The sequence below is a fragment of the Myodes glareolus genome, chromosome 5 (genome assembly GCF_982192425.1).
Source record: "Myodes glareolus chromosome 5, mMyoGla1.1, whole genome shotgun sequence".
NCBI lineage: Eukaryota > Metazoa > Chordata > Mammalia > Rodentia > Cricetidae > Myodes > Myodes glareolus.
Window position 1 is genome coordinate 70405763 of NC_142030.1, and position 25733 is coordinate 70431495.

The 25733-nt window shown below is 42.8% G+C and overlaps 1 protein-coding gene across 2 annotated transcripts in view; it reads left to right on the forward strand.

The window, feature by feature from the left end:
* Positions 1-1532: 1532 nt before the first annotated feature.
* Positions 1533-25733, forward strand: part of Rgsl1 (regulator of G protein signaling like 1) — a 60157-nt gene continuing 35956 nt past the window's right edge. The window contains exons 1-9 of one of the 2 annotated variants that reach the window (XM_087906405.1): positions 1533-1632; positions 7160-7242; positions 9542-9616; positions 11976-12105; positions 19747-19851; positions 21101-21262; positions 22720-23687; positions 24104-24166; positions 24860-25085. In XM_087906405.1, the coding sequence (XP_087762531.1) occupies positions 1533-1632; positions 7160-7242; positions 9542-9616; positions 11976-12105; positions 19747-19851; positions 21101-21262; positions 22720-23687; positions 24104-24166; positions 24860-25085 (1912 nt within the window). The remainder of the gene's footprint in view (positions 1633-7159; positions 7243-9541; positions 9617-11975; positions 12106-19746; positions 19852-21100; positions 21263-22719; positions 23688-24103; positions 24167-24859; positions 25086-25733) is intronic. The other variant, XR_015737912.1, reaches the window with a different exon arrangement.

The following is a 25733-nucleotide window of genomic DNA, read 5'->3' on the forward strand; positions in this document are numbered from 1 at the left end:
TGTTTCCCATATTTGCCCGATGGCAATAATTATCCAGGGTATTTGGGAATAATATAGACCCCTGGGTCTCATCCCAATCCTTATCATCAAAATTACCAGGGAAAAGTCCTGGTGCTGATGAGCGAGAACAGGCAGGAGAAAGCGCACAGGTAGGGCAGGGACCCTGGAGCAACAGTTCTAGGAAAGTCCTTGCTTGGAGGTCAGGATTGCTGGAAGAGGGCTCTGTCTCCACAGATGGGGGAATAACTACCCCTTTAATGAGATGGTGGGCTTTCCTTCCCCAAAACCCAGCTCCCAGTGCAGTTACATAATTTTTTTTTTCTTCCTCTCCTCTGTCACTTTGCTTTAGACTCTAGCCAAAGCCCCAGAATGTGTTCTTTGGCCTTTTGGTCTTTCTCATTCTCTCTCTGGCGCTACCGCCCATCTGCTGTGTGCCGAAATGTCATGCCTAACTCAAAAGGGTGTGGCCTTCTCTCCTCTTCCCCATCCCCTCCTCCGGGCAGATGCTGAGACTTCTAGCTTACCTGAACTGTGCTTTTTCTTTTAATCATGAAAATCATTGTCCCTGGGCTTCCTTCTGTGTCTGTTTTTAAATTCTTTAATTGATGGAACTAAGCATCTTGAGAGGGATCCCAATTTCCCTGGAAACATGTGGTATCCCAGTGGGCTCCATAAGTTTTCTACCAATATCAATTTATGTTTTCAATTTAAAAATATGTATATATCTTCCTGTGTCCCCGGGATGTGGGAGTCAGAAGTCATTCTTCGGTGTCCTTCCCCTGAAATTTACTGCTTCTATTCAGATGGGGTCTTGTCGTGTAGCCTCACCTGACCTGTAACTATAGGCCAGGCTGACCTCAAACGCCCAACAGTACCAAATCTTTTTGTTCTTGATATGTCTCTTAGGTGCGATACTGAACAATGCTGTTCTCGGGATTTCAGAAGATGTTCTTGGCAAAGTCGTTGATGTATATAGGCCTGAGGGTCTTTCATGTTAATGTCCCATTTCTATCAGAAAAAGAAAGAGACATAACTTAAAAGGACAGAGAAACAAGTAATTGACAATAAGAACTAAGTACCTGATGAACTTTCAGAGATGGGAATTCAAGACATCAGACACTTGATGCTTTAAGTTAGCGTTTCTCAACCTTCACAGGGGTCTCATATCAGATATCCTGAATATCAGATATCAACACTATGATTCACAACAGTAGCAAAATTTAGAGTTATGAAGTATGAAAATAACTTATGCGTGTTGATCACCACAGCATAAGGACACTACAGCAAAAGGCTCGCAGCACCAGAACCACTGCTCTAAGTGGACCGGATAGCTGAAGGGTGCAGGCCACGTTCAGCAATGTGACAGCTCAGCTGGCCGCAGGGGACCCCTAGACAGGCCTGGAAGAAGCTTTCAACACCCAGAGAGTGACTAAGGATAGGATGGGTCTGGTTTGTTCAAGGCGATCCAGAGATGGAGTAAGGTAGATCTACTTTACAATGAGGGCTGCTGTGCCAGAGAGGAGTGGAATAGAATGGAATCAAGATGGAACACTGCGGAGGGATCACTGTGTGCTCACATTCTGTTCCTGGCCAATCCGTGGCAGGGAGGGCATGGCAACATGAGCAACGCTGGTGAGTCTCTGGGAGATAGCGGTGGGTGGATGAACCCAAGGCCTGAGCCCTCCTCTAGAGCAGACCGCTTGCCCTCCCTCCTCTAGAGCAAACCACTCACCCTCCCTCCTCTAGAGCAAACCACTCACCCTCCCTCCTCTAGAGCAGACCGCTTGCCCCGCCTCTAAACATCAGTGAGCCATTGGGGACACCTCATGTGACTGTGATGCCATCCTTGGGCTTTGTTTTCCTTTTCTCTTCCCTTCCCCACTCCCGCCATCACACCTTTAAGGATGGGACAGGAAGGCTTTGATCATAAGACAAAGCAAGAGGGACAGAGGTCAAATGTAGGTCCAGCCACCATGTGCATTACCTCCTCCAGGAAGAAGGCCCACGTGGGTTCACGGTTATCCAGGGATTTCTTTTGTTGTCAGCTTTATATTGCTGAGGTGTGGGGTGAACACAGTTGGAGGCAGACCGGGGTGGAGGGTGTGAGAAAACAGGAATGTGGAAATATCAGCTCTAAGAAGGGGCTGTCTCGTCTGGGACAGGGAATGGGAAACTTTGCTAAGCCTCACTTTCCGGCACTCAGTCGGTTTCCATGACATCCTCATTCAATAAACAGCTGCTTCGTTAGTAAGAAATGATTAGTATAAACAAATGACAAACGGACGAACCAAAACTGTATTACTGCGTGTGTGCACGCACATGAGCACTCATGTCAGGGCCCATGCGTGCTAGTCAGAGGGACAACTTTGGGAGCCTGCTTTAGCCTTTTATCCTGGGGCGGCATCTCTCTTCTTTCTGTGAATTTCAGGAGCTCTGGGCGGATGTTCTTGTCTCTTGCTTCCATTTCTCCCTAGATGCTCTGGGACCCTAGATAGATGTTTCCTTAGCTAGTTTTTATGTGCGTTCTGGGGATAGAGTTTGGGTTTTCAGGCTTATGAAGAAGCACTTTTACCAGAGGAGGCATTTTTCCACCCCAAAGCAAAAAATTAAGGACCGTCTCTGGGGAAAAACAAAAACAAAAATCATTTATGGAATGAGAGAGATGTCTCTGAGGTTAAGAACATATTATGCTCTTCCAGAGGATCTGAATTAAGTTCACAGTGCCCATATCAGGTAACTGACAGCTGTCTGTACCCCTAGTGTCGGGATGTGAATCCCTTGTCTAGTCTCCATGGACACATACATATCACAACGTGTGTGTGCATGTGTGCACACACACAAATATTTTTTAAAAATCATATATCTGTGACAGATCTTAGATAAACAAATACTGTTCATGCCTAGAGGTAGAGGATGAAAAGACCCAACCCCCTTACCCTAAAGCTCAACCCAGTGAAGAAACTGTATACATCAATGGAGGAAAATAGGACCCGGTCCCTATAATAACGGAAAGCATATTTGAGTGCAGAGGAAAAGTGAGCCCCTGGACCACTGTGGTAGGTTCTGTGGGAAGATGAGTCAGTCCTTGATGTTAGCTAGTGATTTGTGATGCTCTTTGCATTGAGAGGCTATTTTGGGCAATGAGACTCTGTAGCAAAGTCAGGGTGTTTAAGTGAGTCTACAGCATGCTTGGGAAGCAACAGTGACTTGCTTTGGACTAATAAAAATGGGGTGGGCATGCTGGAAAGTGTGGGGGCCAAACAGCAGGCAAAACTCAGCCTGTGAGACCATGGGGCACTGAGGATCTGTGAAGGGCTCTAACCAATAGCAACGCTAACACACTCTGGTGACCATGTGAGGGCACTTGCAGGGAAGACCCTGGTACCAGAGAGACCGTTTAATGAACCCATGTTGTGGTCTATTAGACAGTTGGTGGGGCCTGAAATGAGAGAAGGACTCTGTGTGGATGGAGAAGAGAAGATGATGGCAGAAATAAGGAAAAGGGGAGAAGCCATATAGCATGGACTTCTAATGCTTATGGGAGGCAGAGTAGAGGGAGACACACAGGAACAGTCGGGGGAGGGGGAAAAGAGAAGGTTTTCTGGATTAGATGATTAATGTTCATTGGATTGTTTAAACTAGATAACTAGATTTAGGGCTGGGATTATAGTTCTATTGGTAGAACATCCATGAAGCCCTGAGTTCAAGTCTCAACAGCATATAGTGGGCACACACCCCCACACTCATACACATAGGCAAAGCACTGATTAGACTCGGGAGTTCTTAACAACAACAAAAAGGGAGACATGAAGTTGGGAGGGGGTAGGGGTACCAGGGGATCTGGAGGGAGATAGTAGTAGATAGAAACCATCAAAATACATTATATAAATGTATGATGTCGCCAAAACATAAAAAGTATTATTTCAAAAATTAATTAATTTAAGCAATGAAGCAGGCATCCATGCCTATAATCCCAGCACTAGGGAGGTGGAGACAGGAGGACCAGAACTTCAAGGTCTCCTCAGGCGACAATGTAAACAAACTTTAAACCACCATGGGTTATATGGGATTCTGCAGAAAAGGAGGAGGAAGAAGAAAAGGAGAAGGAGGAAAAGGAGGAGGAGGAGGAGGAGAAAGAGGAGGAAGAGGTAGAAATAAAAATAAATAAAATAAGACAAAATGAAGAAAGAAAGAAAAAAATGAAGAAAAGAGAAGAAAAAAAGAAAAGGGAGATGCCTGGTCTGAAAACAGAACTTGTGATGACCTGTGTGTCATTTAACAAGTCAGGAGTTCTCAGGAAAAGCAGAGAGGGCCTCGTGGGTGACACAGGCAAACACTGGGGAAGTGTCCGCTGCTCAGGAAAAGGTGTCTGGGATAGAAGACAAGGGTCAGTGATAGCTCTGCTGCACACAGTCACGTTTGATGGGTTTCTGTTTCTGCTACTCAAAGGCAAACATTTCCGGGTTTTAATCATGAGGATAAAATGCCAGAGGCTGTTGCTCAGTTGGCTTGCTTTATTGATTGATTGATTGATTGATTGATTGATTGATTGATTTTGGTTTTTCAAGACAGGGTTTCTCTGTAGCTTTGGAGCCTGTCCTGGAACTAGCTCTTGTAGACCAGACTGGCTTTGAACTCACAGAGATCTGTCAGCCTCTGCCTCCCAAGTGCTGTCTGGCCTATTTTTGCTGTTTTGAGACAGAGTTTCTCTACATTGCCCTGGCTGCTTTGAAAATTGCTCTGTACTCTCGGTTGGTCTCAGATGTAGAGATCTGCCTTCCTCTGTCTCCTGAGTACTGGGATTAAAGGCATGGGCTACCATGCCAAGCTACCTTATTTTTAAATTATATTATTCTTATTTTATTTTTGGAGAAAGAATTATATGTAATCTAAGCTGGCCTCAAACTTGCTCTTTAAATGAGATGGCCTTGAACTTCTGACTCTCCTGCCTTCTCTACTGAAGTGTTGGGATTGCATACAACATCATCATGCCTGGTTTAGCAGGGCTGGGGATTGAACCCATAACTTCCTGACTATCAGGCGAGCACTCTACCAGATGAGCTACATCTTTTGCACTTAGTTTTCTTATGTTAACAAAACTGCATTTCAATGACATTAATTCTTTTCATCAGATGTTTAACTATACTGAGACAGGGCCTAGTTTGGGTTGTTTAGATTATTCTTTGACCATCTTTCATTATAAATCCTGGGTGTGATAGAAGACTGTTGGGCTGTTGATGTAGTCATTAGTTTGCTATTTGTTGGGTCCAGTGAGGTTGCACAAAGATGGTAGCCAAAGTCTAATAAACCAGAAGCAAATTTTATTCAAGAAACCAGATTTCAGGAAAATCAGAAGCAAACTTAAAAAGAAAAAAAAAGAAAAGAAAAAGAAAAACACTGTGGGGCACAGAAGCTTATCAGCTAGCTGAGACCACAGACAGAGTTCAGACTTCTGACACTGTGGCAAAAAACCAGTTTCTGAACTCACCTTTTTATAGTATGGGCACCAAGCATTAGGTCTGAACAAAGGAATTCTTACAATCTTGCCCTGGCCCATGGGTCAGTCAACAAAGACCCTTAGCGGTGCGGGGGTGGGGGGGAGTGAGAGTTGAAAGGGACAAGAGATACAAGAAATGGAGACAAGACTGGATTCTGATCAAGTCTCCTTTATTAGATAGACGTGGTAGTACAGGGTAATGGGAAGGAGGGAGTGGGTTCTAACATCAATGGGTAACTATGCAGCTTTCATGAAATATGTTCCAGAGGCAATTACAATGAAAGTCACTAATTGCAAGGAAACAGATGTTTTTAGCAATTAGCCAGAAAAAGGGACTGCTAGTAATATCAGAAGGTTAATAAATCAGAATAATTGGTTCTTAGGCTAGGAACTTAGAAGATAGCAAAAAGCTTCTCACACAATCTCAAGGTAAAACTCAGATACAGGTTGCCTTACTTTATAATCTTCATTTTTCAGCTAAACTGATGTTTGTGCTTAGCCTATTGCCTTCCTTGCTCTGCTGAGAACTCTGTTGGTGATCTGCTTAGGTTTACAGTTTTATATGTCTTTCTTCCTCTATCCTAAGCTTCTACATTCTAATCTTTGGTGTCTGTATTTCTAGTTCCATATTTTTATTCTTATTTACAAACCCTTCACTATTCACTAAACCTTAAGGTCTAAAAAGCATAGCTAAGTCCTGGCTTGGTGGCTCACGCCCATAATCTGAGTACTTGAGAAGCTGAGGCAGAATTATTGTGAGTTTTATTTTTTTGTTTGTCTGTTTGGTTGGTTGTTTTTGAGACAAGGTTTCTCTGAGTAGCCCTGGCCTTCCTGGAATTTAATCTACAAATCTGTAGTCCAGTCTGGCTTCGAACTCAGAAATCCACCTGCCTCTGCCTCCTGAGTGTGGGGATTAAAGGCATGCGCCACCAACACTTGGTTTATTAGTATTATTTGAGGCCACTCTGGGCTATATAGTGAGTTCTAGGTCAGCCTGAGCTAGACTTAAATTACCCGGGTGAAATACTATTGGAATACACACAAATTCCTTCCCTTGTTTTCTGAAAAGCAACAGATTAAAGATGGTGGCGGTAATTAGTGTCACGTGAGAGCCCCCCAAAGGGAACCCTGATTCAGAACACACTAATATTACATGCTTACACATAGGTAGCTGTTGTGCGTACCACCCTGGGAAGCATTTACGGTGGGTGGGCTATTGGAGTAGCTCCAGCCAAAAAAAAAAAGGGGGGGGGGAAGTGGGAAAAAAAAAAGAGGCCATCATGAGAGAAGGAGATGAGTGGAAGGCTGAGGAAGGGGGGAAGTGGAGCTCTGAAAGGCTGGAGTCCTGTCCGGTAAGGGGACCTGTGAATCCCGCTACACTGCAGAGGGCAGGATGCGCCCAAGCAGCAGCAAAGGCAGAGCAGAGGAAGACAGAAACTCTTGGTTTTCATCTCTTCATAAACAAAATAGGCTGTGTGAGGCAGTGCGTTCCCCACGGCTAGGAGTATGTAAGAGAGCAACAATGAAAAAAAGGCCCCGGAGGAGGGACCCAGGGTCAGATCCACTGCGTAGAGGCCGGGCATGGCAACCATCTGTCCAGCAGCTTTGTTTTCGCTATCAGACGTAACTCCATCTTGGCTGTTTTGTTTTCTCCACATGCAGAGATCATCGGTTCTACAAATCTCATTATTCTTTTGGAGGATGAAATCTTTGCTGATTTTTTCAACACATTTCTTTCTCTCCCGGTAAGCATTCTTAGCTCTGAATCCAAATGTTCCATCAACATGTCTAAGTGTTTGTTTTGTATTTTTATGAATTTCTTTTGCAAATTGAGATTTTTTGTCTGCTTTTGAATTTTTTATTATATTTATTTGTGTGTGTGTGTCTCATGCAAACACCATGGTACATGTGTGGAGATCAAAATAAAACTTGTGAGAGTCAGTGATCTCCCTCTACTATGTCAAATTCAGGTCATGAGGCTTTGGCGGATAGCAGCGTTACCTACTGAGCCACCTTGATGGCCCTCAATTTAATCTGAACAAATAAACAGGAACCAGAACCAGCTGTCACATCTCCAAAAACTTCACAATCAAATCGTAACTCTGAAGCCTGCCTTTCCTATCCAGAATTGTTTCATGCTTCTGACACTGTCTTGGGTCTCAGGAGCTATTTTAAGACATTAGTCATCCAAGATAGTTCACAGATCTACAAGACTTCAACCCACACAAAGAACTAGAGGCATCCTGGTAACACGGCGAGTGAGAGAGGTGGTCCAGCTTGGGGACAAACACACCAAATGGTTGTCCAATGCCAAATGGTCAGCCCTGAAAAAATATATATCCAAGGAACATTATATGAATCGAACAAGTTATATTTAGGAACATGTGTGTATTTACAAACACATATGTATGCAATAACAATTTGTTTAAAAAAAAGAAAGAGGCCATGAATTTGAAGGAGGGTAGGCAGGGGTTTATGGAAGAGTTTGGAGGGAGGAAAGGGAAGGGAGAAACTATCTTGCTTGTATGTAAAAACTAAGACCCTTAATCGTTGAATATATTTACCAATGCATTGTAATATTTACCTTCTTGTCAATTTAAGTGAACCTCAGAATTAAGTCATCTTAATGCTATTGTGTAAAGAAGGTTGTTAAAGTGGAAAGAATCTTAAAATCAATGTCTCTTGGAATAACAACGTCAGGAAGTCTTTCTTCCCCCATGGCTGCAGATGAAACTTGCTCTATGTGCAAAGATCTCTTCTAGCTGCTTTCAGAGTCATGTGATGAAACATCGTGACCAAGGCAACTTAAGAAAGAAAAAGTTGCTGAGTGGTGGTGCCTCACACTGTTAATCCCAGCACTTGGGAGGCAGAGGCAGGATCTCTGTGAGTTCAAGGCCAACTTGGTCTACAGAGCAAGTTCCAGGACAGCTAGGACTACACAGAGAAACCTTGTCTCACAAAAACAAACAAAAAAAAAACAAACAACAAACAACAACAAAATAAAACAAAAAAAAAGAAAAGAAAAAAGGAAGAAAGAAAGAGAAAGTTTATTTTGACTAATGGTTCCAAAGGAATAGGAGTTCATGATGGTGGAGCAGAGACAGCAGGTGGCAGGCATGGCAGTTGGGGCAGAAGCTGAGGGCTCACACTCTGAACCACAAACACAGGGGGAGAGAGAGAGACAGAGACAAAGACAGAGACACAGAGAGAGACAGAGAGACAGAGAGAGCGAGCTGGGAGTTATGCATGGCTTTGAAACCTCAAAGCCTACATCCAGTGACATACTTCCTTTAACAAGGCCACAACCTCTAAACCTACCCAACAGGGCCACCAAACAGTGCCACCAAACGGTGCCAAAAAGATACCTTCCATAGGTATCTTTGAAAAATATTTTCAAATATCCGAGCCTATGGAGGAAATACTTTTGCTGTTCTTGTTGAGGCGTGTTTCAATTACGGTATTTCTCCCCTCCCTTCCCTCCCTCCAAACTCTTCCATAAACCCTTGCCTACCCTCCTTCAAATTCATGGCCTCTTTTTCTTTTCAACTAATTGTTATTGCATACATATGTGTGTTTGTATATACACATATATTCCTAAATACAGCCTATTAGATCCATATAATGCTCCTTGGATGTATGTTTTCAGGGCTGACCATTTGACACTGGACAACCATTTGGTTGTGCTCTTCTCCAAGCTGGACCACCTCTCTCACTCGCCGTGTTACCAGGATGCCTCTAGTTCTTTGTGTGGGTTGAAGCCTTGCGCATTGGTTTGTCCCCGTCCTTCTTTGGCATGTCCATTGCTGTCCTCCTCGTTCAGTTCATATATAGGCAGTCATGTTGGTGAGACTTTACGAGTCTAATTTTTGATTTGACAGACACAGTCTCACAGCAAAGTTGCTCCTCCTCTGGCTTACAATCATCTTGCCCCTTCTTACGCAATGTCTCCTGGGTCTTATGTGTGGGAGTGCTTTGTAGTTGTATCCACTGGGACCGCACTTATGGAGGATATTCTGATCCCAATCTTCATACTTTCCTTCGCAGGTCTTTGGTCAGACACCATTTTATAATGTTGAGAATGCGCAGTGGAGCTTATGGCCAGAAATACCTTACGACTTGGTAAGATTCTTGAATGGCAGAGGGAGGGGGTGTCGTTGAAGAATTTGGAGATGGGGAGGAAGAAGGCACCTAGGGGTGGCCATGGAGGAAAGTGTGAAGCAGCTGAGGGGAAGAAGTAGCATTAAGCCAGGGAGACAGGTGGCAGGTTACCCACCGCGGGACCAGCGATTGCCGCTCAATTCTCTCTTTATATTCTAGTCGACAGTTAGGAAATCTCTCATGTCTGCTGTTGGGCAGGAGATGCTTGGACACTGTGCTGAGAAGCCTAAGGGCACACACCTAAGCAAGAAAGAACCTAAGACTTAGCTGACATAGTGTGAGGGGGGGACACTTGGGCCATAGATGTGATCAGCTGTGCACTGCGGGTCCAGTCCAAGGCCAGATGCAGCCCTCTTCCTGTTCTCTTCTGAAAGCATGCCTTTCTCTTACTTTCTCCACCTTAGTTCTTTTTCTTGTAAGTTGTCCTCCTTTTCCATTATGTGGACTTTGGACCTGCCAGTGGCTTTCTGCGCTGTGCTAGCGGTGTGCGTTACTGCACAGATCACACTGAGCCTCCCTCACAGCAGGAGTGTGTTTCCTCTGAGCTCCAGTAACCTAAGAGGACCATCCTACTTCAACTGTTGTATTTGCTTTCTCCACTCGAACTTCTCGAAACTTTGCTTCCCCCCCCACTTTGGTGAACTGTCTCTTAGGATCCTCCCTCTTTTCTAAATGGTGGTGGTGGTGGTGGTGTGTGTGTGTGTGTTGTCTATGTATTTGTGTAGTTATTGGGAGAAGAACTTGCTATATAGCTCAGGCTAGGCTAGAACTCATGATTCTCCTGCCAGGAGCTGGTAAAAGGCATGTGCCTTCGCCCTTAGCTTCTTTGTGCAGTTGACGTGGGTTGAGGTTTTATGAGAAATCATTTTGGAAAAGAGAAACAAGACAATTGAGTTGGACCTGACATCACAGAACAAGTTTTTTTTTTTTTTTTAATGTTCATTGCAGTGCTATTTTTTTTTTGCTTTTAAACTGATTTTTATTGAGCTCTACATCTTTTATGCCCCCTCCCTGCCTCTCCCCACTTCAACCCTTTCCCAAGGATCCCATGCTCCCAATTTACCCAAGAGATCTTGTGTTTTTCTACCTCCCATGTAGATTAGATCCATGTATGTCTCTCTTAGAGTCCTCATTGTTGTCTAGGTTCTCTGGAATTGTGATTTGTAGGCTGGTTTTCTTTGCTTTATGTTTAAAAACTACTTATGAGTGAGTGCATATGGTAATTGTCTTTCTGGGTCTGGGCTACCTCACTCAAAATGATGTGCCATCTATTTGCCTGCAAATTTCAAGATGTCATTTTTTTCTGCTCTGTAGTACTCCATTGTGTAAATGTATCACATTTTCCTTATCCATTCTTTGGTTGAGGGGCATTTAGGTTGTTTCCAGGTCCTGGCTATGACAAACAATGTTGCTATGAGCATAGTTGAGCACATGTCCTTGTGGCACAATTGAGCCTCCTTTGGATATATACGCAAAAGTGGTATTGCTAGGTCTTGAGGAAGGTTGTTTCCTAATTTTCTGAGAAATGGCCACACTGACATCCAAAGGGACTGTACCAGCTTGCACTCTCACCAGCAATGCAGGAATGTTCCCTTTACCCCACAATCTCTCCAGCATAAGTTGTCATCAGTGTTTTTGATCTTGGCCATTCTTACAGGTGTAAGATGGAATCTCAAAGTTGTTTTGATTTGCATTACAGAACAAGATTTTTGCTACTCTTTATTATTATTATTTTGGTCAAACAAAAAATTATCTGTTTTCTTTTAAAACAAACTTGGGAATAAGGAAAACTTTATAAAGATATGTCATGTTGAGATTTTGTTTTGTATGGGTGTGTGTTTTTTAATTTTTTATTTTCAACTTAACAACTTTCATCTTTGGGAACCTCAGTTCAGGTCTCCACTCCCCTTAGGCACAACTTTTAACCAGCACTTCCAACCAGATGTTGCAAATGCAACGTGACTTGATGCCCTTTCTTTTCTTTTCTTTTCTTTTCTTTTCTTTTCTTTTCTTTTCTTTTCTTTTTTCTTTTCTTTTCTTTTTTCCTTCCTTCCTTCCTTCCTTCCTTCCTTTCTTTTTTGTTTTTTTTTTTTTGAGACAGGGTTTCTCTGTGAAACAGTTTTGGATTTTGGAACTTACTCTGTCAACCAGGTTGGACTCAAACTCACAGAGATCTACCTGCCTCTGCCTCTGCCTCGGCCTCCCGGGTGCTGGGATTGAAGCTGTGCACCACCACTGCCCAACTTGATGTTCCTTTCTGTGCTGGATTTCTGCAGGGTTCAGTTCTGTTTATCTTTCCGTTATTTTGTTTGGACTCTAGATTGCCAAGTACAAAGGATTATTGACCTGGTTGGAAAAATACCGGTTACCTTTCTTCTGTAAAACAGACTTGTGTTTCCACTACATTCTCTGTCAGGAGCTCATCAGCTTTATTAAGTCCCCAGAAGGAGGTAGGCATGGGTGTGAGAGCATGTGGAGAAATATGGGAAGCCATACTACATAATGATGCTATGTATATCAGTTCTATAGTATGGTATGGTATGTTGGAAGTCTAACACCTGTTGTATCAAGAGGTGACACTCCTGGTTATGTATATGCATGTATCTATGTGTGGGTATAGGCACCAAAAGTGATAATAACAAACCTTTTGAAATTTTAATTCTTTCAGGGAAGACAATACAAACGGGAGCATAGGGAGAAATGCCACCTTTAGGTGTGGCACAGCTATTACCAATATGGACTCAGCAGCCTCAGCTCCCTGCTCCAGATGTGTGCAGTACTGATCCTGTCGACATCAATTATGGATGGAAGAAGGGCTCATGAGGCCTTTCCCCTAAATTATTGAATATTGAAAAATTACGGGAATGGGGGAAAATGGTTTCAGTTGTGTACTCACTTCTGAAGCTACCAGGCTCTCCAGCAGGTTTGTCCAAAACTGTGTGGACACATCACAGAGATGTGCCTGGTTAAACTGGGGGTGGGGTCACAGAACAAAACAGATAGATGGAAAGGTGAGAAAATTAAAGAGAGTGGAGGGGGTGAGAGTAATAACTATGTAGTATACACATGCATAAAATTGTCAAAAAGCGAGTTTAACTGATAATGATAATCCTTTCAAATACACATGATTGAAAGTTATTGGATGGAGCCTTTCTAGTGCTGCCATAGTTATGACTCAATCCTGACAATCCTGGATATTAAGACAGGCCTCAGGTGGTTAGTGTTTTTGGTTTTGTTTTTTTGTTTGTTTGTTTTGTTTTTGTTTGTATACTGATCTCAGGAGCAGTTAGCCCCAGACCTGAAAACAAAAATGGAGAAGTCTCTGACCTTTGAAGTGTGATTATGAACATCACCCTGGAGGAATGAACTTTCCAGGATCATTCTAAAAGGAACCGCGCTGAAATGTGATACAGGAAGCCTTTGGGATCCTAGATGTTATTGAAAAAAAAATACAGGAGGACCAGAACATCGAAGACGATGGCAACAATTCAAGAGAAATCAAGACAACAAATTGTAGAGAGATTATGTGAACATAATGGAGATAGTCAATGGGAAAAAAAAAATCCAGCTACGCTGTAGATCCTCTTCTGAACAAAATTAACCCTTGTGGAGTAAAACCGGGTAGAACGGAGGAGTGTGGAGATGTCCTCAGTGTTCACTTGTTCCCAGTGCTCACATCACATTTGAGGGTGGATGCAAACGAGATGAGTATCATAAATAAGAGGAGGTGCTATCAGTGTAAGGAGTGGAGATGTCCTCAGTTCTCCCCAATGATTTAAGAATCATGTGAAGACTCACATCGGAGAAAACCACAGATGCAAGCGATGCAGAAAACCCTTCAGTATTCACAGCTGTGTTCAAAGAAATCTTGCCAGAGAGAAATCGGATTGCATGAGCCGTGTAACACACAACAGAATTGGATCACATAAATACCTGTGTGCAACCTGTTTCGCTTTCAGTCAGGAAAGAAGGTGCAGCGAAAAAGAACTTCATATGTAACAAACTTGAGAAAGCCTTTGCATATCCTTTCTCACTTTAGTGCTTTGAAAGGAATCGCTGAAGAGAAGCCCCATGAATATGCGCAGTGTGGGGAAAGCATTCACTTGCTCCATTTTCTTCTGATGCCAAAAGAAAAAGACACGGTGCAGAGAAAACTTATGAATGCAAGCAATGTGGTAAAGCCTTCCTTTATTTCAGTTTACTTCAATGCTATCAAGGAAGCCACAACAGAGAGAATATTTGTCACCAATGTGGGAAAGCCTTTGGTGACCACACTTAACCTTTCACACCTATGGTGACTTGTGTGAGATTGGCCTCCATAAACTCATATATTGGCATGCTTGGTCACCAATTGAACTGTTTGACCAGATTAGGAGGTGTGGAGTGGGTGTGGCCTTGGTGAAGGAGGTGTGTCACTGGGAGTAGGCTTTGAGGTTTCAAAAGCCCACACTAGGCCTGCTGTCTTTCTCTTTACCTGTGGATCAAGATATAAAGCTCTTAGCTATTGCCCCAGTGCCTGCCTGTGTGCCACCAATGCTCCCCTCTGTGATGACAATGGACGAAGCCTCTGAAACTGTAAGCCAGCCCCCAGCTAACTGCTTTCTTTATTCAGAGTTGGCTTGGTCATCTGTCTCTTCACAGCAATAGAACGGTGACTAAGACAGTACCACAGGATTCATAATAGACTCAAAAAACACATGTGTGTAAGCATTGCGGTAAATCCTTTTACAAATTGCAGTTCCCCCTGATACCATGAAAAGATTCACAGGAGAGAAATGTTATGTATCTAACCAATGTGGGAAAGCCTCACTTATCACAGTTGCCTTAGATGCCACAAAAAGATTTGCAAAGGTGAGAAGCCCTATATGTAAATGTAGGAAAACGTTCATCTTTTCCTATTTTCTTCAATGTCATAGAATGATTCAGTATAGGAAACAGTGTTACGTCATGTGAGAAAGCCTTCACTCATCCCGGTTCCCTTTGGTTCCAGGAAGGGTTTCAGAGTGGAGAAAATCCTTAGGGTGTAAGCTATGTACGAACACCTTATATCCTTGGAGTAAATTGTGAACACATGAATATGAATATGCTGCAGATAAACAATATGGATGTCAGAAATGTGGGAAGGCTTTCTTTTGTTCTGCTTCCCTTTGAAAACATGTAAAAAGTCACAACTGAGAGAATCTCTAAATATACTATGTAGGTAGGTGCCATTGTCACAACGTATTTATGACAAACATGACTATGCATGATGAAGAAAACTCGTATCAGCATAAAACATTTAGGAGGATCTCTGTGAACTCAGTTTAAATGCAAATATGGAAGAGCAGACTCTGGTGAAAATCTAGAAGTACAAGTCTTTAGTTTGCCCACATATGAGATACACACTAAGTCAGGACTTTGTAAACGTGAAAAAGAAATAGGTCTATTAATATCAAACAGTTTCACAGATTTGAAGAAAAACCTTCTGTAGTGGAATAGTGTCAATATAAGTAATACAAAAAACCTTATTCAAAATATTTTGTTTAGAATGCTTTAGAAATTATCTAACTTTCATAAGTTTTATAAAAACTTTATGTCTGTCATTCATTCGTTCTTAAGGTAGATAGCGGGACTATGCAGTCTAATTTCATTCCTGAAAATAAATGTTGAAGTAAAACAGTTCTATAAGCATATTGAAATATCTACCATACTGAGAGATTTTATTTTTATGTAACTTTTAAGTAACTGATTAAAGGGTATTTGATTGGGCTCACATAATGGGCATTTATCTTTTATATAATAACTTTGTCTCTTCAGATCAAATGATATTTTCATTAGCTTTAGTATTTTCTACTATTGGATTATATTTTCTTTGTAAATATATATGCATACATTTCTTTAAGAGTTTAAGTATTTCACACTGTAAGAATTAGTATACATTCATGAATTACATCAACTTTACAAGGTGTTTAGAGAAAGAATGGTAAATGAATGGAAAAATATTACATACCAATAGTAACTGAAAGAGAACTGAAGTGGATATAATAAAATCAGACAGAACAGACTTTAAATCAGAAGAGACACATAAAGACACTATGTGCATGCAAAGTTCAAATTATCATGAAGATATAACTGCAAACTTTTACCTTTCTCTTGGAGATCATCCAAACATATGTAACAAAACTTTACAGAACTAAATCCAGAAATGGACATCTCATCTACGACCATAACTCCTTGAATACACCCAATCTCATATGCTCTCAGAAGCTATGAAACACGTAAGAGATAAGTCTTAGTCCTTTCTAAATGATTCCAAGATCTAACAACAAAGTTACTTTTAAAATTCATTCTATGAAGACATTTACCCTGGTACCAAAGCCAGACAAAGAAGCTGTAAGAAAAAAACAGCTCAATGACCTTTATCAATATTGATATAGAAATCCACAATAAAATGTTAGGCACCTGAACTCATCAGTGTAGTAAAAGGTTATAAATTCTGAGCAAACAGACTTGTTTGCAGAGGGCAAGGATGGTTCAACATGGAAAAATTAATCATTTCAGCACACCGCAATAACAGAGCGAAAATTCCCACTTCCATCATTCCAACTTAACATCATAGTGGAAGTCTTTACCAGAGCAATTAAGAAGATAAAGAAAAGAAAAAAGATTTTGTTTATAGAAAAATAGAAGATAACAGAAGACAAAACTAGAATTATCATTGATCACAGGATGGATATGATATTTTATGTAAAACAAAAACCCTAATATTTATGCAAAATTTTCTGTTAGAACTGATAAATGAGTCCTGTAGTGAAATATAAAGTCACACAAATAGTTATATATATATATATATATATATATATATTCTCCATAAACAATAGAACAAGAAATCACAATCTAATTTAAAAGAATATAAAAATAATTAAAAAGTAAATGTATAGGAATTAACTCTGTCAAACAGGTGAAATACTTGCACAGTGAAAATTACAAATCTTTGCCGAAACAAACTAAGGAATAAATGAATAGAAATACCTCCTATGTTCATTGTTTGGAAAACAAATATTGTTAAGATATCAGTATGCTTTAAAAACACAGATTCCTGAAATCCCAATAGCTTCTTTTACAAAAATAGGAAAGTCAGTCCTAAAATTCATATAGCAACTCAATGGATCCTGAGTAGTTATAACAATTTTGAAGTTGGAGAGAAAAATGGGAGTCTTGCGTATCCTAGTTTTAAAACTTAGTGCAGGACTATAATAGTCAAAACAGTTTAGAACTGGCATAATGACAAATCTTAAGACCATTGAAAGACAATGTAAAGCCCAGAAATAAACACCAAGCATACAATGAAATGGCTTTTGAGAAGACTGCCAAAATTACTCTGTGAAAGAATAGTCTTCAATAGGTGAAGCTGAGCGCTGGGGAAATAGCTTAGTCAGTAAGATGCTCGCCTTGCAAGGGGGAGGACCTGAGTTTAATCACAGAAACAGCTGGCTTAGTACCACACACTTGAAATCCTAGCATTAGGGGCTGGAGACAGGTGGATCTCTGGAGAACACTCCACTCAGTCAGCCTGTCCCATTAGGCAAGTTCCAGTTCAGTGAAAGGTCCTGACTCAAGAGTGAAAGGTGGACGGCCTCTGATGGCAGCCCTGATGGCAGCCAGCCCTGATGGCAGCCAGCCCTGATGGCAGCCAGCCCTGATGGCACCAGAAGTTATCCTCTGGCTTCCACAAATACATGTATATGCATGAATCCAGAGAGAGAGAGAGAGAGAGAGAGAGAGAGAGAGAGAGAGAGAGAGAGGAAAGAAAACGCTGGAACAAATCAAAGTCTAGATATAAGAGAAAGAAGTTTACCTCTATAACACATGGTAGATAATAATGAACGTAAATCAAAGACCTAATTATTAGATCTAAAACTGCAAAACCAATAGAAAGTCCAGGCCCAGGGTTTCACATCATTGGATTTGGCAATAATTTCTTAACTGTGGCATCAATGCAGAGTTAGCCTTAGAATTTAGACCTCAGAGGAAACTACCAACAGAAAAAAAGGAACAGCATAGAATAGAAGAAAATATTTGAAAGCTATATTATTTGAAAGAGGAGATCCATAATATATAAATAACTCTTAAAATTCAGCAACAACAAAAAATATAAAATGAAAATAGGCAAAAAATGCAAAGCCATTTCCTCCGCAGATATGAACAGATAGCTAATAATCACGTAGAAGGATGCCTAGTTCACTAGTTGTAAGGGAAACACAAGCCAAAACCAAACTGAGATACAACCTCACATCTATTACCATGTCTGCAGCACAACCACTCAAAAGAAAACCTGCACAATGATAACTGTTGGGAAGGATGTGAGAAAACTGGAACTCTTACACGTGGTTGATAGGAATGTTAAATGACAGAGTCACTGAAGAAAGCCGTGCAGCAATTCTTGAAAAACAAACAAGCAAACACAGAATTACCACACTGTCCGGTAGTTTTACTTCGAGGTGTATATTAAAAAGAGTTGAATACAGAGTCCCAAAGAGTTCTTTGTGCACCCATGTTCCCAATGGCATTATTCACACAGCTAAGGTGAAGAAGCAACCCACGTCCATCAACAAATCAGTAGCTAAGGAAAACATCACCCTTACATTCAATGGAACGCTATGCTGCCGTGATAAGGAAATGCTGGCATTCGCCACAACACGGGGCAAGTCGAAGAGACTGCACTGTGTGAAATGAGCAATTAGAAAAGGGAAAATACTGTGTGTTCCACTTGTACGAAGTGGTACGAGTCAAAAATCACAGAAAGAGAAGTGCATGGGTAACTTCTGCAGAGCCGGAGGGACTGAGAAATGAGGGTTATTATGTAATGGTTACGATTTCAGTTTAACCTGAAAACAAAAGCATTTTGGAGACACATGGTCCTTTTAGTTGCACATTACAAATGTATGTAATGGGACTGAATTGTACACTAAAAATAGTTAAAATAGTAATTTTTAAAATGTATTTTAACACAATAAAAACAGGGAAACATAATTCAGATCAGACACACATCTACTCAATGCCTTTGTGCCCCGTCCCCCAACATCCACCCACACTCACCAATGGTTCCTGTCTCGGGGCAAATCCAGCACACCTGCACCCTGAGGGCCCTACAGACCAGTCTCCCTTTCCTTTTAGGTCCCATCACTTCCCCCTGCCCCCAGTCACTCCAGTCCAGCCTCACTGACTCCCAGTTCATCAAGCATGCTGGATACCTCCCCACCACTCTGCTCCGCACTAGCCTGGAATGCTCTCCCCAGATATCCACAGGGCTCTCCCTGCCACCTCAAAGGCTCATGCAAACCCCACCTCCATTGAAAGCTGTTCTAATGATCCCATGGAACCCTGCCCATCCGCTCACCCAGAACTCCCAGCATGCTTTATTTGGCTCTACTTTTTTTTTTTCAGTTCTTACCACTTTCAGACTTATTGAATAATGTACTCATCATACATATTTTTGGCACATCCATTTCACAGGAATTGAATATAAACCCCCTCAGGGGCATGAATTTTTATTTGACATCCAAGGCATGGAACAAGGTGTGGCATCTAGTAGCTATGTATTTGTTAAATCAGTATTTGTTAAATGAGTGGACAAAATTTCTGTGTAGAGTTGAATTGGCAACTTTTGACTCACTAACCAATGGAAGCTACAATCGGGGGCATTTGTGGAGACAAATATTGTACCAAGCCCCTGCTATACTCAACTACCACTTCAATTACATTTTACACACACACACACACACACACACACACACAGAGAGAGAGAGAGAGAGAGAGAGAGAGGAGGGGGGAGTCAAACCACTTTTAAGGACAATATCATTGTCAGGTAGCGACTGTAGTGGGGGAGAGGATATTTTTGAGGTATGGATTATACGCACACATGAAGACCCCGCATGCGCTCTTGACACATGTTACCAGATGGCCCAGTACCTAGTTTCAAAAACACCACAGACAGGACCCCGTTCATCTAACCGGCTCACTCTGGACAAGTGATGTTTGGTTGTGTTCGGAGCAGAGAGAGGGGCAAGGGGAAGAGTTCACGCCCCTTTTCTCATTGTCTTTTCCGGCAGCCAAGATGATGAGATGGAAAATGGCGGACCAGTGGCTCCTGGAAAAATGCATCGCTGGGGTCAGAGGGATGTGGCGTTTCTGCTCCTACCTCATGGGCAGTGCAGGTGGGTTTCTGAAGAAGCCCTTAGCAGTTTCCAGGATGTTCAAACCTCAGATGGCAGTTACGTGCATCAGTGGAAAATCTAGATATGTTTAATAGTGCAGTTTGGGTGAAAGATCGCTAAGTTACAGTAAATGCAAATCCAAATCCCGTTCATTCATCCATATAGTAGTATTTGCTAAGCATGTCTGTGTGGTAGCCACTAGGCTAGTAGAATGGAGTACAACTCCATTTCTCCTCCTTTCTGGGTTTTTGAAACAGGGTTTATCTGTGTAGCTGACTGTCCTGGAACTCACTCTGTAGATCAGGCTAGTCTCGAACTCAGATCCACCTGCTTCTACCTCCCAAGTGCTGGGACTAAAAGGCACTTCTCCTCCTTCCCCATAAGTTCCTGTTTCTTAAAGCTTCCACTACGGTAAGAAACAGACCCGTAACCTGTTTTGAGAGTGGGAAACACTACTCTCTGTTCTATTGGGTCTAGTAGTACCAGGGTGCTGGGAGGCTACTGGCTTGCTGGCCCAGGATGCACTCCAGCCCAGCACTTGAGTTTCATTCTGTGGCAGGTCCTAGTTTTAAGGATGAAACCCCGAGTCTCTGGGCAGCAGTAAGAATTAGGCAGGCTGCACCTTTCAATTTACTATTTGAGGTTGGCAAAGTTATAAAATAGGGAACGTGGTCTTTGACACCTCTGGGCTGTACCCCCTCTGTAGGCTGCTCGGAGTCCATGATATAGGGAATACACTTTTCTCCCCGAGGTCTTTTGTCTTTCCTTCTTTTCCTGACAACACACAATATTCCGTGATTTGTAATGTCACAGATTCCCCTAAAGTGACTTTGTTTTTAAAAGCATAACCAAAGAAAGCCATAGAGGACTCTTTTCCATGCTCGGAGTCCATGATATAGGGAATACACTTTTCTCCCCGAGGTCTTTTGTCTTTCCTTCTTTTCCTGACAACACACAATATTCCGTGATTTGTAATGTCACAGATTCCCCTAAAGTGACTTTGTTTTTAAAAGCATAACCAAAGAAAGCCATAGAGGACTCTTTTCCATGAAGTCCATTTTCCCCCTGCTTCCCATCCTCAGACACAGGACACTTTCTGGAGACACCAACTTAACTGGAAGTTGGCTGGTGATGGTGTTTGGTGCAGCAGAACAGGCCTTGGGAGGGCCTGAGCAGTTGGCACCAAGATACGTTCATCAAAGGGGCGGGATTCAAGCACGGCCCTGAGTCTCTCCTGTCTGCCCTGTAGGTGAAGAGTTGCTGGATTTCTGGATCCTTGCTGAGAAGATCCTGAGTATAGACGAGACAGATGAGTATGTGAGAGACTACTACCTGTCCCTCCTGCTCATGCTGAAGGCCACTCATCTGCAGGAAGGCTCCCGAGTGGTGACTCTCTGCAACATGAACATCAGTAAGAGTTACAGAGCATGCGCGAAATGGAGTTCTGGTGGGATGTAACCAGCAGCTCAACCTGGTATCTGCTCTCCCGCATCTTTTGCGTTCCACACTGTTATCTTCTCCATCTGGTCGGTGCCAGGGGTGCAAGCGGAACTCACAACCTGCAACCGAGAAAGGGCTGAAAGACAGCAGCTATGCCCAGGGTGGTGCCCAGGCCTTCCTGAGATCAGCCGGCCGGTGCGGGTTGATCGGAAGACGAGAACCAGAACAGGGAGAGGATAGCTTGGAAATTACTGTAGCTTCTGAGTCTGCATGGCTCGGTTATGTTTTTGTGTTAATGAGATTCTCTAGAACAAATAACAGCCCGTGGACTCAAGGTAGTATCTCTGTGACCTTTGCAAGCAGACTGTTTGGAAGTTTTAGAGTCCAACAGAAATTATCTGTAGTTTACAAAGCTTAAATTACTTACTGTCTGGCCTACGATCTGAGACTATTATCTAAACTCTTTCTCTTGACTCCCAGGTCTACATCTTTTAGTCTGAATGAAAAATGAAGAGGCGTTTTGGGCACAGTATCTCTGTGTTCCATAAGATGTGCTGTTTAAAATCAGTCATAGTCTTCTCATTCCTAGCAATAGTTACGAATTGATGACATTATCTGTGCATAGATACTTATGCCCATAATCTCAGTACTTGGGAAGAGGAGACAAGACGATCAGGGATTTAAGACCATCTTGACTACGTAGTGAGGGCAGTCTGGGCTATATGAAACGTTTTTTTAAAAAATGATAACATTGACTCCAGAACGAGCAATGACTGGATTCGAAGGCTTTGACTCTTTGGGATTATCCAGCCCAAATTCTTTGGCCATTGTTTAGAACCATGAGTCTCATTCATGTGTGTATAATCTCATTTTTATCATGTTTTCTTGTATCTTTTGCCTTTATTTACAATACAATCTAAAATGGGCTCAAGAAATCCCACAAAACCACTGGGTTGTTTCCATGGGAAAGAAGAAAGTCACGAGAGAAAAGCAGTTACTGTGTGCTAAGAAGACATCAAAAGCATGCCACTGTGTTCTGCCTGCTTCTGTCCCCAGGGTTTCACACAGAACTAGCAACACACTAGACACAAAGATATTCAGAAATTCTCCAGATTGTGGGGGTCGTTCCACACCACGGGGTCAGCATCACCACCCACCTCCCACGAGTTCTATATTGTCCTAGGAGTTGAAACACAGACGCACACACACAGACAGAGTTTTCGAGTCATCCTGGCGCCCAACGTGGGGCACGAACCCATGACCCTGAGATTAAGAGTCTCATGCTCTACCGACTGAGCTAGCTGGGCAGGGGGTATCGAGCTGGGAACCCTGACAGACAGATAGGAAGAGTCAGACTACACCAGATTCCTTTTCACAACGTTGGCTGTCACCATCTCGTTCTCATTCTTTATCTCTCTCTCCTTTCAGAGTCCCTCTTGAACCTCTCCATCTGGCATCCCAACCAGTCCACCACCAGAAGGGAGATCCTAAGCCACATGCAGAAAGTGGCTCTCTTTAAAATCCAGAGCTACTGGCTCCCCAACTTTTACACCCATGCCAAGATGACAATGGCCAATGAGGAAGCATGTCACGGCTTAATGCAGGAATATGAGACTCGCCTGTGCAGTGTCTGCTGCACGCATGCAGGAGGGCTCCCTCTAAATATGAGCATCAAAAAATCCCACCATTCCCAAAAGAAGTACTCAAGCAGGAAGGCCAAGAAGAAGTTGTGGCAGCTGATCGACCCTATCTTATGGTCTCTGGAAACAGACCCCAAGCCGGAAGTCTCCATTAATCCCCAACAAGGGACTAGTCTTCCAGAAAACGTAGTTTTACAAAAGCCTTCTCTGGGAGAAGATTCTTCACAAGAGGCAATAATCTATTTCCTGAACAAGGATACTCATCACGCCAAGAAACCCACTGTGAAGAAAAAATCCAAGATCCAACTCCACATGGAGGGCCTCTTTGAGACAACGTACTCTAACCACCTGAGAACTTCCACCCCCATCATCAACCACACTGCCCCGCTGGCGGTCAAGAAGTCCCCTAAGCAAGGCATCTCCTTTGGCTACACTCACTGGGCCCTATGTGCTGATGCCTGTGCAGGGGGGCCATTCCGGTATCACCTGAAGAAGATGAACATGGATGTGGAGGTAAAACTCCTGGACCTTTGGCAGGACCTGCAGCATTTCCTCAGCGTTCTGATGAGCAACAGGAGGAGTGGGAACGCGCTCTTTCGTCACATGCTTGGTAACAGAATCTGTGAGCTCTACCTGAATGAGCAGATGGGGCCACCCGTACCACTCAAACCTCAGACCATTCAGGGCCTGAAGAAGCTCCTGCCTTCTGGGGATGTGAATCCCTGGATCCCCAAAGCCCAGAAGGAGATCTGTAAGGTAGGCCGTGTTTCAAAACAATGATGTCTGAAACAGCACTTTCAATCATGAAAGATCTCCAAGTTGGTGGTGTGAGAGCAGACTCACTTGGTTTTCAAAGCCATTTTGAGAATCACAAACAGAGCTTTGGAAAGGCACTAGGCAGCATGCAGGATGCTTGCTGATTTAAGTGCTCTGAGCTAATTTCTTTTGCCCTTTCAATCCAAATGTGTTGCTCTTCTCTGACACTTACAGAGAGGCTATGAGAACTGCTATGGAAATGTCCCCTGAAGGCTGTAGCTGATGTTTGCCACCTCGCTGGATCTCCCAGTGAGAAGCCAGACCCTGCAGTCTACTGTGTGGGGTGGCCACAAGCTGGGAAGCAGTAGCCAGCTGAGGGCCCATCTCATAATGGTCACACTGTGCTTGAATTTCAGGTACTCAGTCCCTGGTATGACGAATTCCTGAACGAAGAGGACTATTGGTTTCTCATTTTCACAGTAGGGGCGATTTTGTATTGTGGAGGGTTTGGGAGGGAAGGGGAAGTCCTTATGTTTCAGAGGCTTAAAAGAAATAAAATTAGGACTTTTTCCTGGAGGCAATGGGAGGGAGACATGATCCCCGATATTCTAGAGAATGTAGACCTAAGGGGCTGGAGAGAGGGCTCGGAGGTTTAGAGCACTTACTGTACTTCCAAAGGACTCAAGCTGCCAAGACCTACGTTGGATAGCCCATAACTGTGTGTAACTCCAACTCCAAAGTTTCTGATGCCTTCTTCTGGCCTTTGAACACATACATACATGCACTGCACACACATACACATACACACACACGCACGCACACACACACACACACACACACACACAGAGAGAGAGAGAGAGAGAGCGAGAGAGAGAGAGAGAGAAAGAGAGAGAGAAATATATATATTTTTAAAAGAACATAAAGCTCTCAAGGAAAAATACTTACTACATAGCTAACTCTTAGGAATTAGAATACTCAAATATTCTGTCTTAGAAAAAAATGAGTTGGATTATGGGGTAAGGGGGGCATAGTATATAGCTCTAAAGGCCACGAGACAAAGTCTATGTGACCAGGAGGCACGGACATGAAGGACTGAGTTGTCACAAATCTCTAGCTTCTGGCTTACTCCCATAACCATTGACTCTCTCCTCTTCTCCCCCAACTCCTCTCAGACTCAAACACGCTTCATCAAAGCCCGGTGGCATAAAAGAGAAGCCACAAGCAAAGAAGAGAACATTCATCTTTATAAAAGGATTCAGGAATCACTGGTATTAGGCCAGGGTTTGGCTAACTTACAGGAAATGGATTCTATGCAGTGGCAAAAAGTGGCTACTGAGAACCTGAGGCAGGGCGGCTCTCTCCAGGTAGAACTGACAACATCTCCGGTGTTCTTAGAAGGTAAGGGTGGCTAGGCAGTGGTGGTGCACGCCTTTAATCCCAGCACTTGGGAGGCAGAGGCAGGCGGATCTCTGTGAGTTCGAGGACAGCCTGGTCTACAGAGCAAGTACCAGGTCAGGCGCCAAAGCTATGGAGAGAAATCGTGTGTCGAAATAAAATTTTTAAAAAAAGGGGTAAGGGCAATCACATTTTTCTTTTCTTTTCTTTTAATCTTTACATTTAGAGAACTTGAAAATATAAAACTTACTTTATCAGTGATCATTTATTATGAATCAGCACTGTGTACTACAAAGATTACTTCACTTGCTCTTCAAAATAACACAACAAATAAGCTCCAAATAAAGGACAATGTCACCCTTCAAGGTTACACTAAAAATGACTGCCGTGTTCTGAACCCAAGCAAACATACTGTGTTCTCTACTGGCCCTGGAAGCCATGGCACTGGAGTTGGAAAACTGCCCACCGAAGCATTGCCATAATTAGCACTGAACACTCCATGATGGAGAAGCCCAACAAAAGATCACCACCCATGTGTGCAACCAGCAAGAGCATTTATTATCTTGAGAGTGTGAGTGCAGGCATGCGGGAACCACACATCCGATACACAGGCAAAATGAGAGAAGCTCGCAGGCTCCTTTTCTACACAGC